General features: G+C 42.3%; 1 protein-coding gene across 1 annotated transcript in view; it reads right to left on the bottom strand.

Annotated features, from left to right (window-relative positions):
- Positions 1 to 15,907, bottom strand: part of RNF138 (ring finger protein 138) — a 43,370-nt gene extending 27,463 nt beyond the window's left edge. Inside the window, exon 1 of the mRNA XM_027127693.1 lies at positions 15,719 to 15,907. Coding sequence (XP_026983494.1) covers positions 15,719 to 15,828 — 110 coding nt within the window. The 5' untranslated portion in view covers positions 15,829 to 15,907. The remainder of the gene's footprint in view (positions 1 to 15,718) is intronic.
- Positions 15,908 to 16,277: the final 370 nt, after the last annotated feature.

The following is a 16,277-nucleotide window of genomic DNA, read 5'->3' as shown; positions in this document are numbered from 1 at the left end:
GGAAGCCAAACGCAAAAGACTACAAGCTGCATGATTCTTTTTTTTTTTTTACATCTTTATTGGAGTATAATTGCCCTATAATGGTGTATGATTCTATTTTTATAAAGATCAAAGAGCAGGTAAAACTATATTGTTAAAAGTCAAAATAGTGGTGTCCTGGAAGAAGTGGGATACACTCCTTGGAGAATTGAGGAGTTCCTGAAATGGTGGTAATGGAGTTCTGGAGTTCTATTGCTTGGTATGGGTGTTGAACACATAGGTGTGCTCAGTTTGAAAAAAATTCACTGAGCTGACTTTTATGATGGGGCACTTTTCTGTTAGGAATACTACACTTAATTTTTTTCAATTAGGAGTAAAAACAAGGGTAAATATGTTTAAACTGTTATAAAAATAGCTAAATTAATCTTCTAACTGGGCTTAAAAACAAACTGAAAAAAAAAAATCGCTAGAAAATTTCCAGAGCTAAAAAAATACGTCTGCAAAATAAGAGACAACCAAATGACCAGTACAATGAATTTCTGAAAGATTTTCATCCGGATCACTAGAAAATCTTAAATAATTATTTTTTCAACTTCTAATAGCTTCCAGAGAGGGAATAAAAAACAGATCACGTACTAAGGAAAGAGAATCAGATTAGCTTCAATCTCATCAGCAATAACAAACAGATGACAAAACAATAGAATGATGTGTTCAAAGTTCTGAGGGAAAGTGACTTATAACCTAGAATTTCATCTTCTGGCTACTAAACTATTTGCTTTTTGAACCCTAGGCATTTCTGATAATGCAATAAATACAATACCGAGAAACGACACATTCTGCAAAACTGCACACTAAAACTTACAGGGCTCGTGGGGGAAAAATGGTTGGGGTAGACTAACTGCCCGGAGAACACTGTCATCAGAGAACTAACAAAAACCCAAACAGGGCTTCCCTGGTGGCGCAGTGGTTGAGAGTACGCCTGCTGATGCAGGGGACACGGGTTCGTGCCCCAGTCTGGGAAGATCCCACATGCCACAGAGCAGCTAGGCCCGTGATAGCCGCTGAGCCTGCGCGTCCTGAGCCTGTGGTCCACAGCGGGAGAGGCCACGACAGTAAGAGGCCCGCGTATCACAAAAAAACAAAAAAAAACGCAAACAACCCTAATAAAAATACTAACACATTTTAAAAGACATTTACATTCTTAATAAACATTTTACTCTAAAGCTTAAAAAAAAGAGGTGAGGGGTTAGAAAGGAGTGATTAAAGCTGATAAATTCCAGAGAGATGTCATGGCCAAACCGAACCAAGAAAAAAATGTAGGTTGTGTGTTTCGTACAGTAGTGTACAATTCTGTGGCTTGCTATATTCAACTGAGTTTTAGTGTATTTCTCTTCAGCTAATGTAACCATTTGCTAATGGCTCAAAACATCAATGTACAGGGGAAAAAATACATATAAACCAATCCATTCTGATATAATCTTGTATAACAACAGAATGTTATCACTGTTGAGTCTGTTATCACTTGTCTCTAACCTTGTTTGTGGTCTTTTGATATGGAAAATTTTTAATTTTTAATATAGTCTAAATTCATCACCTTTTCCTAAAATTACGGTTTGTGCTCATAGTTTTAAGCCTTCCCCTTCTCAAGATCAGGGATATTTCCCTACATTGCCTTCTAAGAAGTTTAAGTTTTGCTCATCACATTTAAGTTTTTAATTCACCTAAAAATACCTCTATGTACAGTAAACAATAGAGATTTCATATGCAAAGCCATTATCCAAATACCATTCTACTGAATAAGTCATCTTTTCCCCGATTTGCCATGTCATATCTATCAGAGTTCTAATACATGTATGGAATTATTTCTGGGCTCTCTAGTATATGTCCTACTGATCATTTATCTACTGCTGAATTAATACCATACCATTTTAATTACTATAACTTCATAATACTACGTCACGGTATCTAGCAGGGTTGGTTCTATCTCTATGTTCTACTTTTTCCAAATTTTCTCAGTTATTCATGGTCATTAACACATCATTATGACTTTTTAATCAGTTTTTCAAGTTCTACCAAAACAATGATGTTGAGACTTTATTGGAATTGCATTAGCTTTTTTAGAATCATCTGAGGGAGAACTGGCATCTTAATTTTATTGCATGGTTACATGTCATGTCTCTCCACCTATTCAGATTTCTTATGCTTTTCAGTAGTTTTTCAACTTTCCCTACAGAAGTCTTGACATTTTTACTAGATTATAATAGTCTAATTATTTATAAACTATTTATAGTTTTTGTTGCATTATAAATAGGATTCTTTCTATTTTTATCTGATTACTGTTGGTATAAAAAAATGTTACCGACTTTTGTCTGTTGTTCTTATATCCAGAAACCTCTCTGTACGTTCTTAGTAGTTCTAATCATTTGTTAGTTAGTCGTTTCTCTTAGGTTTTAGATGTAGTTTTATCATCTACAAATTATGACAATTTTATCTCTTTTTCCATCTTTGTATACCTTATTTCTTCTTTTCTCACTGAATTGCCTAAAGCCTGAAATACAATGTTAAATGGTAGGGAGGATATAAATACCCTTGTCTAGTTCTTGACTAGAAAAGCACATAGGGTCTACTATTCAGTACATTTACTATAGATTTTAGGGAAGCTACCCTTAATTAGAATAAAAGTAAGTTCCATCCTATTCCTAATTTGCTATGACATTTTATAATGAAAGGCTGAACTCTATTAAATGCTTTTAGCATCTATTGAAATGATCATGTGCTTTCAACATCCAAATTCTCTTCCTATTTTAAAGGTGTTCTTCATTATGTGATTTTCAGTGAAAATCAGTTCCTCCTGAAAGGGCAAAAAACTGTGGGTCTGTCAATTCCTCCCAACAATTCTGTCAGTTTTCATCTAAAGTTATGTTGGTAGCTGCAAAAAAGTTCATGATTATTCCTTTTATCCACATGAAATGACTCTCTTTTTTGTAATGCTATCTGAATTAAATGGTCTGATATTAATATTTCTATACCAGCTTTCTTTTAGCTGACATAGAAATATAAAGACTCAGAAAAGCTCTCTGAAAGACTCAGTTCTGCTGTAAAGTGTCACACACATTCCTAGAAGTCACTGCACTATGCAAAATCATCCAATAAAAACCACAGAGCTCATGGGAAAAACAGGGTTGGGGCACAACACTCAAATGTACACATCCAAAAGAATACTCTATATAGATTACAGACGCATTCACGTTTAAAAGTTTTAACTTAGCCTGAAAAAAATACACACTACTCATTACAATAATTGTTAAAAAATATTTTAGCTTTATTTATGTTTTATATTCCCTAAGGGAAATACTTTAAGCAAATATGAATACAATTTATATGTATACTATGCTACCATTTCTGTTTAAAAAAAAAAAGGCAGAGGGGGCTTCCCTGGTGGCACAGTGGATGAGAGTCCGCCTGCCAATGCAGGGGACACAGGTTCGTGCCCCGGTCCAGGAAGATCCCACATGCCGCGGAGCAGCTAGGCCCGTGAGCCATGGCCGCTGAGCCTGCGCGTCCGGAGCTTGTGCTCCGCAACGGGAGAGGCCACAGCAGTGAGAGGCCCACGTACCGCAAAAAAAAAAAAAAAAAAAATTAACTCAAAACAGATCATAGACTATAGTAAACTGGGTAATGGCCATCCAAAGATACATTCACTTCCTAATTCCCAGAACAAGTTAATATCACCTCATATTGTAACAGATCTGATTATTGTTAAAGATTTGGGGATGAGGAAATTAGCTGGAATTATCCAGGTGGGTCCTAAATGTCACCACAAGTGTCTTTATAAGAGAGGCAAAGGGAGATCTGACAAAAACACACAGGAGAAGCCATATTGAGATGGAGGCAAAGACTGGAGTGATGTGCCCCCAGCTCCTCGAGGCCCTGCCAACACCTTGATTTTGGTCCACTGAAATTGATTTCAAACTTCTAGCCTCTAGAACTGTGAAAAGATTAATTTATGTTGTTTTAAGCCACCAAGTTTGTGGTAGTTTGTTACAGTGGCCCTAGGAAACCAATATGCAGAGTTAAATGTGAAGCATTAAACTATAAAACTTTGAGAAAAAAATAGAAAATATTCACAATACAGAGCTACACAGAGTTCTTAGACTTAATGTTAAAAACACATTCCATAAAAGGAAAAACTGACAAAGTGGACTTCATAAAAATTTTTAAATGTTTGCTGGGCAAAAAAGATTGTTAAGTAGATAAAAAGACAATCCAAAGACTGGAAAAAAGGGCTTCCCTGGTGGCGAAGTGGTTGGGAGTCCGCCTGCCGATGCAGGGGACACGGGTTCGTGCCCCAGTCCGGGAAGATCCCACAAGCCGCGGAGCGGCTGGGCCTGCACGTCCAGAGCCTGTGCTCCGCAACGGGAGAGGCCAGAACAGTGAGAGGCCCGCATACCGCAACAAAACAAAACAAAACAAAGACCCGGAAAAAAATATTTGTAAATCATATACCTAACAAAGGAGTAGTATCTAGAATACATAAAGAAGTCTCAGGGCTTCCCTGGTGGCGCAGTGGTTGAGAGTCCACCTGCCGATGCAGGGGACACAGGTTCGTGCCCTGGTCCGGGAGGATCCCACATGCCGCGGAGCAGCTGGGCCGGTGAGCCATGGCCGCTGAGCCTGCGCGTCCGGAGCCTGTGCTCCGCAATGGGAGAGGCCACAACAGTGAGAGGCCCGCATACCGCAAAAAAAAATAAAATAAAATAAAAGAAGTCTCAAAGCTCAAAAGTTAGAAAGCAAATGATCCAATTAAAACATAGGCAAAAGACACTGAAGAGACATGATTTTAACCTAAGATATACCGGTAGTAAACATGCCCATGAAAAGATGTTCAACATCATTAGCCATTAGTAAAATACAAATTAAAATCATGAGGTATCACTACACAGATTGAAATGGCTTAAAATTTAAAACAATGACAGGGACTTCCCTGGTGGCGCGGTGGTTAAGAATCTGCCTGCCAATGCAGGGGACATGGGTTCGAGCCCTGGTCTGGGAAGATCCCATATGCTGTGGAGCAACTAGTGCCACAGCTACTGAGCCTGTGCTCTAGAGCCCGTGAGCCACAACTACTGAGCCCACACGTCACAATTACTGAAGCCCATGCGCCTAGAGCCCATGCTCCGCAACAAGAGAAGCCACCGCAATGAGAACCCCATGCGCCCCAACGAACAGTAGCCCCCGCTCGCCGCAACTAGAGAAAGCCCACGCACAGCAATGAAAACCCAACGCAGCCAAAAATAAATTTATAAAAAAAATAATAAAAAATAAAACAATGACAACATGAAACACTGGCGAGGATGCAAAGAAACTGGATCACTCATACACTGCTGGTGGGAATATAAAATGGTATAGATACTGTGGAAAATAGCTTGGCATTTTCTTAAAAGACAAACCATGCAACCACCATATGACCCACTAATTGCATTCATTGCATTCTTGGGCATTTATCCTAGAGGAATGAAGGCTTACGTTCACACAAAAACCTGTACATGAATATTTATAGCAGCTCTATTTGTAATAGTCAAAAACTGGCTATTCCAGATCTCCTTCAGTGAATGAATGTTTAACCAAAATGTGGTACATCCATACCATGTATGGATGCATATTCACCAATAAAAGGAACTAATGAAAACACACAACAACCTGAATCTCCAGAGAATTATGCTGAGTGAAAAAAGAAATTCCAAAAAGTTACATATTGTTTGATGCCGTTTATATAACATTACTTAACATTCTTTTTTTGCTAACAGCTCTATTGAGATTTAAGTCACATACCATACCCCATTCACCCATTTAAAGTGTACATTTCAGTGGGTTTTTTACTGTTATTTATAGAATTGTGCAATATTTAAGATTCTTGAAATGTCAAAATTATGGAAATAGATAACATGGGACTTCCTCGGTGGTCCAGTGGTAACAAATCCACCTTCCAATGCAGGGGACACAGGTTTGATCCCTGGTCGGGGAACTAAGATCCCACTTGTTGTGGGGCAACTAAGCCCATGCAACACAACTACTGAGCCCACGCACCTCAACTAGAGAGCCCTCATGCCGCAAACTACAAAGTCCACACCCCACAAGTAGAGAGAGAAAACCCACACGCCTCAATGAGCGATCCTGCATGCCGCAACGAAGATCCTATGTGCTGCAGCAAAGACCCAACGCAGCCAAAAATAAAAAATAAAAAGTAAATAAAATTAAAATTAAAAAAAAATAGAGAACATGTGAACATTAGTGCTTGCCAAGGGTTAAGGAGGCACAGGGTGGGATCAAGAGGAAAGTGGGTGTGGCTATAAATGAGCCATGTGAAGGATCTTTGTGGTGATGGAAACTTTCTTTATCTTTACTCTATTAAGAAGGAAGATATCCCGGTTTTATTTACAAAACATTACCATTAGGGGAAATTGGGCCATGGTACACAATTTCTGTATTATTTTACAACTACATGTGAATCTACAGTGGTCTCAAAATAAACAGTTTAACTTATCCGTATATTATAATGCATATTCACTTAATAAATACATATTAAATACTTACTACATAACAGAACTAGGGACATATCAGGGGACAAAAGTGATGAAAATCCCTACCCTGATGGGACTTACAGCATTGTGTGCATGCAGGTACTTGTGGCAAGTTTGTGTATATATACTACTATATCCAAAAACATTTTAACAAGTCATATTATTCTGTGCTAAAAATAGTAAAAGTAATTAATGAAAGTGAAGAATCCCAAAGAATCATATTATTTTAAGAATTCAAATATACTAAAAAGATTTTTAAAAGAATGGAAAAGGAATGCCCTCTAAGAAATACTGAGGTCAACTAAATAAGACAGGCAAATTAATAAAGATTCAAAAGCATACATCATATATCTTAGTAGATTCCAGGTAAGTCCAAAAATGGACTTTTTTTAAAGACTCAAGAAACAGAAAAAATGGAATAGCATTATAACTTTAGATAAAGAGAATCAAGTATCTCAAATCTGAATGTATAAGAAAATGTAATAATATACCAAAAACAAAGCAACTGACAGGAAAATAATGTAAAATAAGTAATAAATTACAATAGATTATTATTAAATCATAGTCACAGAAATGATCACAAATGTACCTACACACTCTGAACAGTAAAATTATAAATTAGTATATAAAAATTTTATATGGAAAAATGCACATAGCCATATGTTGCTAGCAACTAAAGAAAATTTTAAAGCGACTTCTAGACACCATTATGAACTGCATTAAACTAACAAAATATTGCTTAAAAAAAATTGCTCAACATAGCGAATATCCTGCTCGGGCTGCGCGCTGGGACACGGCGCAAGCACTGGAAGATGGGGCCGCCCGCCCATCCGCCCCGTGCCCCGGGTCCCCGCCCGCCGGCCACCCCGGCGTCCCCCGCGAGGCCCCGGAGCCGAGGGCCAAGCGGCCGCGGACGGCAGCGTAGAAGGCGAGAGGTAGAGATGATCTTCAAAATGAAGTCTCTGGAAAATGTTCAGTTCTCTGCAGGAACTACAAAAATGGAAGGAAAGAACATTTTCAAAACGAAATTGTTGCCACCGCAATGAAGAGTAGCCCCCTCTCTCCGCAACTAGAGAAAGCCCGTGCACAGCAGCGAGCCCGTGCCCAGCAACGAAGACCCAACGCAGCCAAAATAAATAAATAAAATAAAATAAATTTATTTTTTTAAAAAAAAAGCTTTCTAAAAAAAAAACGGAATTGTTGTGAAAGTGTGTTTACAACGAACTGATACTACTGACAGGGTTTTTTTTTTTCTTTTTAGCTAATAAAACACTTTAACAAGATTGTATTTATGGTCAAAGGAAACTGGACTAACCATGCGGCCGAAGACTTTTCCCGCCATGACCTACTCTGGGAACAGCCCGCAGCGGCTGCAGGAGATCTGTGAGGGGCTTGAAGCAGCCGCCCAAGACCCCCGCCCCGGGGCCGCCAGCAGGGCCGAGCAGTGACGCCCCGCTGGACGCCAAGGCCCTGGGGGGCCAGGCAGCAGCAGCAGCAGCAGCAGCAGACGAGGACAGACACGAAGTTCGGGCCTTACCAGAAAGCCCTGAGAGAAATCAGATACTCCTTGCTGCCCTTTGCTAATGAATTGGGCCCTTCAGCCGCCGCAGAAGTAAACCAACAAATGCTGCAGTAACTGGTGGACGTGGGCTGTGACCAGATGGGTGGACGCTCCCAGGAGGCTGCCCATCTGGGGTGCAAAGGAGACCAGCAGAGGTCCCTGCAGAGGGGTTTCTAGGCTACAAACCCAAGGCCCTTTCTGTGTCCCATTGCGCTGTTTTCCACCTCCTCTCCAAAACCATCTTGTTAGCTGCTTTCCTTTTCAGGCAAGATCCAGAGATTTCTCAGCTCTCCTGATATTGTGTCACATGCACTTTCTGTCCTGTCCCTGTGATGATGGGAAGGCTTTCCCATGTAGCCGTTTCCTTGGGGTTTATTTGGCTTATTCTGAGTTGTCATGGGGAAGAGACTGGCTTCCTTTGACCTGTGTTTGGTTTGTGCATTTTTTAACTCAGCTAAGGGTAAGGTTGGTTAACATGAGTTGGCTCTCTGCCTCTTTTTTCTCCTGTTTTAAAAGATAGCCATCTATGCTGTTAGAGGAGACGTAACTATATTAAGGGAATGAGAAAGACTAGAAAATAAAAAGCTTGAGAAATTTAAAAAAAATGCTGGCAAAGATGATGGAATACAGATATACTTTAATAGTCTTAATGGCACTGTGTAAATTAGCCCAATTTTGTGGAAAGCAACATGACATCTATACAAACAGCAGTAACTATTTATTGAGCACTTAGGCAGGGTTCCAGAAACTTTATATAATCTTGAATTCTTAAGAATAAATAAATGTTTTAAAAGTTCCTTTATTTTACAAACAAGGAAACTAAGACTTTCAAAATAAATAAACCTATATGAGACTGAAGGCAAGATGCTACTTCATTGAAAACAAGGCCCTGCACATTCCTTCTACCTCAGGGTCTTTGCCCAGAATGTTCCCTCACCCCAAAATACTCTATACACAAACACAGTCCTCCACAAATTAACACCTACACATCACAAATCTCAGCAACAATTTCACTTCCTCAAGAAAGGTCTTTATTACGTACCCATCCACCCACCAACCCACCTAGATCTGGTCCCCTTCTTATACTCTCTCTTTAAACCTATGAGTTTGTAACTGCACATGTATCTGAGTGTTTATTTGAATTAAAATGTGTCTCACCAATGCCAGTTCTGAAGGCAGGGATCATATCTAACCGTATACCACTGTAGGTATAACACAGAGCTGGGCACCTAGTAGGAATTCATTAATATTTGTTAAAGCAATGAATGCTAATTTACCTTAATCTAATCCAAAATTTTACTTAACCCAAGATATAATCCACAGTCCTCAAATCAAAACCATAAGCACCTTCCATGTACAAAACACTTCAACAGAGCTATAGTCATCCTTGTGTGACACAGCTGACAAATTCCCTTGTATTTACCCTCTGACCCAGCAATTCCACTTGAGAAAATTTATCTTACAGGAAAAACTCTCACATGTGAAATGGTATTCATACAAGTTTAATCAATGTGCCATTATTTGTAACAGCAAAAGACTGGAAACAACCTAAGTGTCCATAGATAAGAGATTGGATAAATAAATAAATAATTTAATAATTAAAAAAATAATCAAACATGGGGCTTCCCTGGTGGCGCAGTGGTTGAGAGTCCGCCTGCCGATGCAGGGGACAAAGGTTCGTGCCCCGGGTCCGGGGGGATCCCACATGCCGTGGAGTGGCTGGGCCTGTGAGCCATGGCCGCTGAGCCTGCGCGTCCGGAGCCTGTCCGCAACGGGAGAGGCCACAACAGTGAGAGACCCGCGTACCGCAAAAAAAACAACAACAAAAAAAAACAAACAATGGAACACTAGAACACTAAATATGTTCCATGGGGTCAGGAATTTTTGTCTGGCTTGTTGAACCCTAGAATCTACATTAGTATTGTTGGCACATAATGGACACTCAGTGTTGGCTTACTGAATGAATGAAAACTCTACAATCTCCCCCCCACCAAAAAAAAAAGAGTAAGAAGGCCCTTTATGTACTGATATAGAATGACCTCCAATACAGTAACATGAAAATAGCAAGGTACAAAAGAATACATACAGTATGCTGTTCTCTGGAAGAATAGATAAGGTAACAGTGATTGTGAGAGACAATCATATTATTTCCTTTTGTACCTTTAAAGCTGTGAATTACAATATTCTCCATTCACAATAATACCTTCGATAATAAATATCTGGACCAAAAAACTTGAAACAGCCTCCTTTCTGTTTACAATAATAATCTAGCTTTTTGTGTTAGATGCTATAGTTATTAAACTAAACATAATTTTATATTTTTATGGGTTTTGAAAACTATAAAACACATATATTATCATTCACAAACATTATCTCATTTGGCCCTTGCAACAACCCTGTGAAACAGGTTGTTTCTACCCCTGTTTTATGGAGAAGAAAACAGGCTGAAAGGAGTTAAATGACTTGACCAAGTGATACAGCTAGTAAGCTGTGGTCTCCCAACACAAACCCACCATTCATACATTTATTCAATACCAAATACATACAGTAGGCTCAGGTAAGTACAAGTAGACCTGGGTTGCTGCCTTTTAAGAGCTTACAGTCTAGTAGGAGTGTGCCTTCCAATGCAGGGGATGTGGGTTCGATCTCCCTGATCGGGGAACTAAGATCCCATATGCCGCAGGGCAACTAAGCCTGTGCGCTGCAACTACTAAGCCCGTGCCACAACTAGAGAGAAGCCCGCGTGTCGCAATGTAGAGCCCGTGTGCTGCAACGAAAGATCCCATGTGCCGCAGCTAAGACCCGATGCAGCCAAAAATAAATAGATAAATATTTTTAAAACTTGTTAAAAAGAGCTTCCAGTCTAACTGGTGAGAATGGCATCAGTCAAATCGTCTGATCCCAAGAATATTATGATTATGAACTGTGATAAGAAGTACAAATAGGGATTTCCCTAGTGGCGCAGAGGTTAAGAATCCGCCTGCCAATGCAGGGGACATGGGTTCGAGCCCTGGTCCAGGAAGATCCCACATGCCTCGGAGCAACTAAGCCCATGAGCCACAACTACTGAGCCTGCACTCTAGAGCCCACGAGCCGCAACTACTGAGCCTGTGTGCCACAACGACTGAAGCCCGCATGCCTAGAGTCTGTGCTTCACAACAAGAAAAGCCATCGCAATGAGAAGCCCGCGCACCGCAAGGAAGAGTAGCCCCCACTCACCACAACTAGAGAAAGCCCATGCACAGCAACGAAGACCCAACACAGCCAAAAATAAATAAATAAATTTATTTTTAAAAAAAGATGGCCTAGAGCAGCAATTATTATATCAGCAAGAAACCATATAAGCCTGGCTTTCAGATTTATAACAAGTACATAGTAAAGAAGATATTTTGAAAATATGTATTTAGAGCATGACTGTCCAAACAGGATACCAATAAAGGTGTTCAAATTGTAAGAAATATTAAGTGAAAATTCAGGGACTGGATAATCCAAAGCAGGTCAATAAAGAATCATACAAATCTGTGCTTAATGAGAAGTGGAGGCTGATTTATATTAGCTCATTTTAAAAGATGCTTCCTGGGACTTCCCTGGTGGTCCAGTGGTTAAGACCCTGCGCTCCCAGTGCAGGGAACACAGGTTCCATCCCTGGTTGGGGAACTAAGATCCCGAACACTACCTGGCATGGCCAAAAAACAAAATAAAAATAAAATAGGCCCCGAAGCAAACAGATTAGATTTCCATTTTTAACAATCTGGCAAGGCATCAACTTGTTATTATATGTAATTTTCATTGTGATAGAGCTTACTTCTAACTGTACAGAGTTATTTCTTTAACCATTCAAAATAGAGAAGGGAGGTTTGGTTCAAAGAGTCTTTGAAGATTACAAAGGGAAAAAAAACAAGAGATAAATACCTTACCACTATGCCAGTCTGTACCTTCTGAAACACACCTGCTCAACTTTCATATTCTTAATTCATCTTTACATGTTTTTCAAAACATCTGACCACTCTAAGGCATCTGACACTGCTGACTACCTTTCCTTAAAATTCTTCTCGGTTTCCCGTCACACTCTATCTTGGTTTTCTTCCTATTCTTGTCCATTCCTTCTCAGGCTGTTCTTTTCCCCACTCTACATTTAAATATATATTCTCCAGCACTTTGTTCTATCTAGATCTCTGTTATCTTTCAATTTATACTCCTCCTCCAGGGGCTACATCCATACTCACAGCTTTAGTTCCATGTATTCCAGATCTACGTACATACACTTAACTACTGGACATACAATCATCAAATCTTACACAATCTCCTTAAAATGTCAGGAATCTCTTCTCTCCATTCCCTCTATCATTACCTTGGTTCAGGTTCTAATCGTTTCTCTCTGACAGAGCAATGAATGACCTCTTCACTAGTCTCACCAGTACCAAGCTAGACAAGGCTAGTAATTAGTAAGCATTCTAAAATTTAAATGTGATCATGCTGCTCCCCTGCCAAAATTATTCAGTAGGTCTCTATGGCTTTCAGGAAGAAGTTCAAATTGGCTTACACAGTAAATTCCTGCCAATGTCGCTAAGCTCCATCTCTACCACACTCAATCTTTTGGCCAAACTTTGTAATCGGGATACAGTTTGTATCTTAACCCCTCCTCACCTCTGCATATGCTGTAAACCTAATCAGGGTATTCCCCAACAATCCCTGAATGCCAATTCTGACCTAAAGTATAACTTCATCCAGGAAATCTCTCCTAAACTCATAGGCTAATTTAGATACCTGCTCTCAAGGCTCACATAAATTCTCCTCCTCAATTTCTTCCATACCAATCACATTCATGTATAGGTCTTCTCCATTAGACTATTAACATTCTCCAGAGAAAGAGCACTTTGTTTTGTTTTGGCCTCACGACATGTGTGACCTTAGTTCCCCGACCAGGGATTGAACCAGTACGGAGTCTTAACCACTGGACAGCCAGGGAAGTCCCAGAGAAAGAGCACTTTGTATTCCCTGTAACTGACACACAGAAGGCATCCGACAATTGCTGTTTGAAGGAATGAATGAGGATTAAATGAGAATTTATATTTTGGTAAAGTTATTCTAGTGATAATGAACTTGCTCCTTTTACTAGAATGGGCAAATCCTTCACTGCAGTTGAAATGGCACAGGGGCTGAAAGCTCTTATCACCTCATCTCTCACTATTCATGAACAAAAAATTAATTTTGTAGCTAAATATAAATTTGTTTAAAGGCACAGGTTTGTCCTCTGTGAAAAGGGAAAAGCAAATGACATTCTAAACTAGGTTATTTAAAACAGAATTCTATTTCCCCACCAAACTCCTCCCAATCAATACCCTGTTCCACCATTACCACCCCTTCCAAAGAAAACTTTTTCTCCCTCCACCTTAATTAACTGTTTAGCCAGAACCTTAGACCAACTGTGTGTTCATTTGAGAGGGGACAATGCTGGTAAAGGAGGGGATGGAGGAGGGTGAGTAGTAAGTGTCCAGTTCTCTTAACAAAACCTACTCCATATTTTCTTTTCACATCCCAGCCCAGGGAGGTGATTTAAGAAAAGTCCTCAACAATCATCTTCACTCTCTTTTCCACAGCCTTGATTGACGTCAAGCCAAAACTACAGTTTGATTTAATAAAATGTCTCACAAGGGAAGTGAACTAGAGCAAACTGCATGGAATTTTGAGGGGAACTAGAGATTACAATGAGTTCTATGAGGTCAATCACCTAACAGGTAATTGAAATGATTCTGTCCAGAAAAGACCTACTGCCTCACTGTGCCCTCCCTTCCCTCCCTTTCTTCCACCCACTGCCAGCCCAAGCACAGAAAAGGCATCAAGTTATAATAAACACTAACAGATTAAAGACTAAAAGTATACACTGCTCCCTAAACATCTCAAGATATTTTTCTAACAATCTGCATTTGTTGCACCAAATGATAAAGGAATAAGATTGTCATTCATCTCCCGTAAGCGGCAAAAATATAACTGGCATAACTTCTATGGTGAAAAGTCACATACTCTTGGGCTCACACAACCACTATCATTAGGAATAAGGTAGACAACAGTGCAGGGAAGACTGGGGATCGGAGTGAAAAGAGTGGGTCTCAAGAAACAACTGTAAGGAAGTTTGTGATTAAGAGCCCCAAATTCGGGCTTCCCTGATGGCACAGTGGATGAGAGTCCGCCTGCCAATGCAGGGGACACGGGTTCGTGCCCCGGTCCGGGAAGATCCTACATGCCGCGGAGCGGCTGGGCCCGTGAGCCATGGCTGCTGAGCCTGCGCGTCCGGAGCCTGTGCTCCGCAACGGGAGAGGCCACAACCGTGAGAGGCCAGCGTACCGCAAAAAAAGCAACGGGAGAGGCCACGACAGTGAGAGGCCCGCGTACCGCAAAAAAAAAAAAACGAACCCCAAATTCAACAATCCATTCTTTACAAAATTATAGAACCACCCCCCCAAAAAAAGGTCGAAGGAGAAATCGATTTAGAAACTTGTTCGACTCTTTTCAGCTATTTGTAAGCACACAGAACTTTCAAGCCTGGATGTACTTTTTCAAATAGATTTCCAAGCCTCACCTGCCAGAAATTCTTTACAAGTTTGTAATGGAGCCTGGGAATTCGCATGTTTACTTAAAAAGCTCCCCAGGGACTCTGATCAGCAGCTAGGTGTGTCAGAAATGCTATACACCTTTACCAGAAGGGCTCCTTCTAACCCTTATGGACACCCTACGAGTCTATATTAATTATCAAAGTTCTTCCTAACAGCATCAGGCCACCTCACCGAATCCCTCTGTGTTCTCCATCACCCGTAGGATTACTGCCTTAATTTCAGTTCATTCCTCACAACAGCGGTCTATCTTTCTCATCTCCACCCTTGCAGTAATCAAGTAATAAGCAGAAGAGTAAAACAAAGGGAAACTATCACTTCAATACCCGGAAATCCTGTCAGTTCTAACATATGAGGGAAGCAAACCCATTCTAGGTCATTCCAACCTGCACTGAATTTTGAACGCATCGAAACACTTTCAAAGGTGGTCTGTGAAGCGGGTCTGAAAGGTTAAGTTAGAAGAGAGCTCCTCGATCTGGAAAGGATGGGCCAACGTTCTGAAAGGAAAAGGGAGACCTGAAAGCGGGGCGGGTCGGGGAGCCGGGCGAGCGGGCCGTGCGGGCACCTCCGGCCGGTTCTGACACTCGACACCCCAGCCTTCACTCAGGTTGCTAGGAAACAAAAAGGCTCCACGTTCCCTGCAATTCCTCCCGGGCCTGCAGGAGAAGACAGGGGCCTCGGGGCCCGAGGACGCCACGGGGACAGGCCTTGGCACTGCCCCGGGCACTGCCCCGGGGGCGCGGCAACGAGGCAGCTCCGGGGCCCGGGAGCTCCGGCTGAGGGGCCAGGCGCAGGGAGCGGGCCGGGAGTTAAGGGGGAGGGCGGCCTGGCCTCCGACCGGCCGCAAACGGGCCCTCGGCGCCGAGCGGCGCCCGGGGAGGCCGTGGCGGGCTCGGCTCCCGCCAGGCCGCAGCCCAGGGTCCGGGGCGGGGTGAGGGGCCTAAACGACCACCCGGCTCCGCGCGGGGGAGGGGGCGTCTACTCACACGTGCTGACAAGCCGCGGTCCGTACGGGCGTTTTGAGCACCTCCTGACAGACGGGGCAGTAGAAATCATCTTCGGTGTAGGACGTGGCCGCGGAGAGCTCCTCGGCCATGTCGGGAGATGGGGGATCGAGGTTATGGCGGCGGCAGCGGCCCAGGTGGCGGCGTCTGCCCGGGGCCCGACTCACTGCGTGAACCAGGAGGGGGCGGGGAATCGCGTCAGGAAGCGGCTCGCGCCAGGAAGGAGGCGGGGCCCTGGAGGGGCGGGGCCCGGCGGAGCCGGGCCGGGTGGGGCGGGGCGGGGCGGGACGGGACGGGGCGAGGCGGGACAGAAAGCCGAGGCGTTACGGCCGCACGCGCCGGGCGAGGGTAAATCGCCTGGCTGCTGCTCTTGCCGGGGCAGGACGGGGAGGCGGCGCTGGGCGGGAGGCAGCTGCCGAAAGAGCGACCCCGCCCGAGGCCACTCCCTTACCTGGCTCCGCAAGGCAGTCGCGACTCAGCCCTCTTCTGCGCCGCCGGCGTCATTTTCCCCGGCCTTTCGGCTCCTTTTCCCCACCCCCTC

This window comes from Aethalodelphis obliquidens, unplaced genomic scaffold (assembly GCF_003676395.1).
Source record: "Aethalodelphis obliquidens isolate GAN/ISIS:26980383/991018 unplaced genomic scaffold, ASM367639v1 scaffold32, whole genome shotgun sequence".
NCBI lineage: Eukaryota > Metazoa > Chordata > Mammalia > Artiodactyla > Delphinidae > Aethalodelphis > Aethalodelphis obliquidens.
This window is presented reverse-complemented; position numbering and strand designations above follow the sequence as displayed.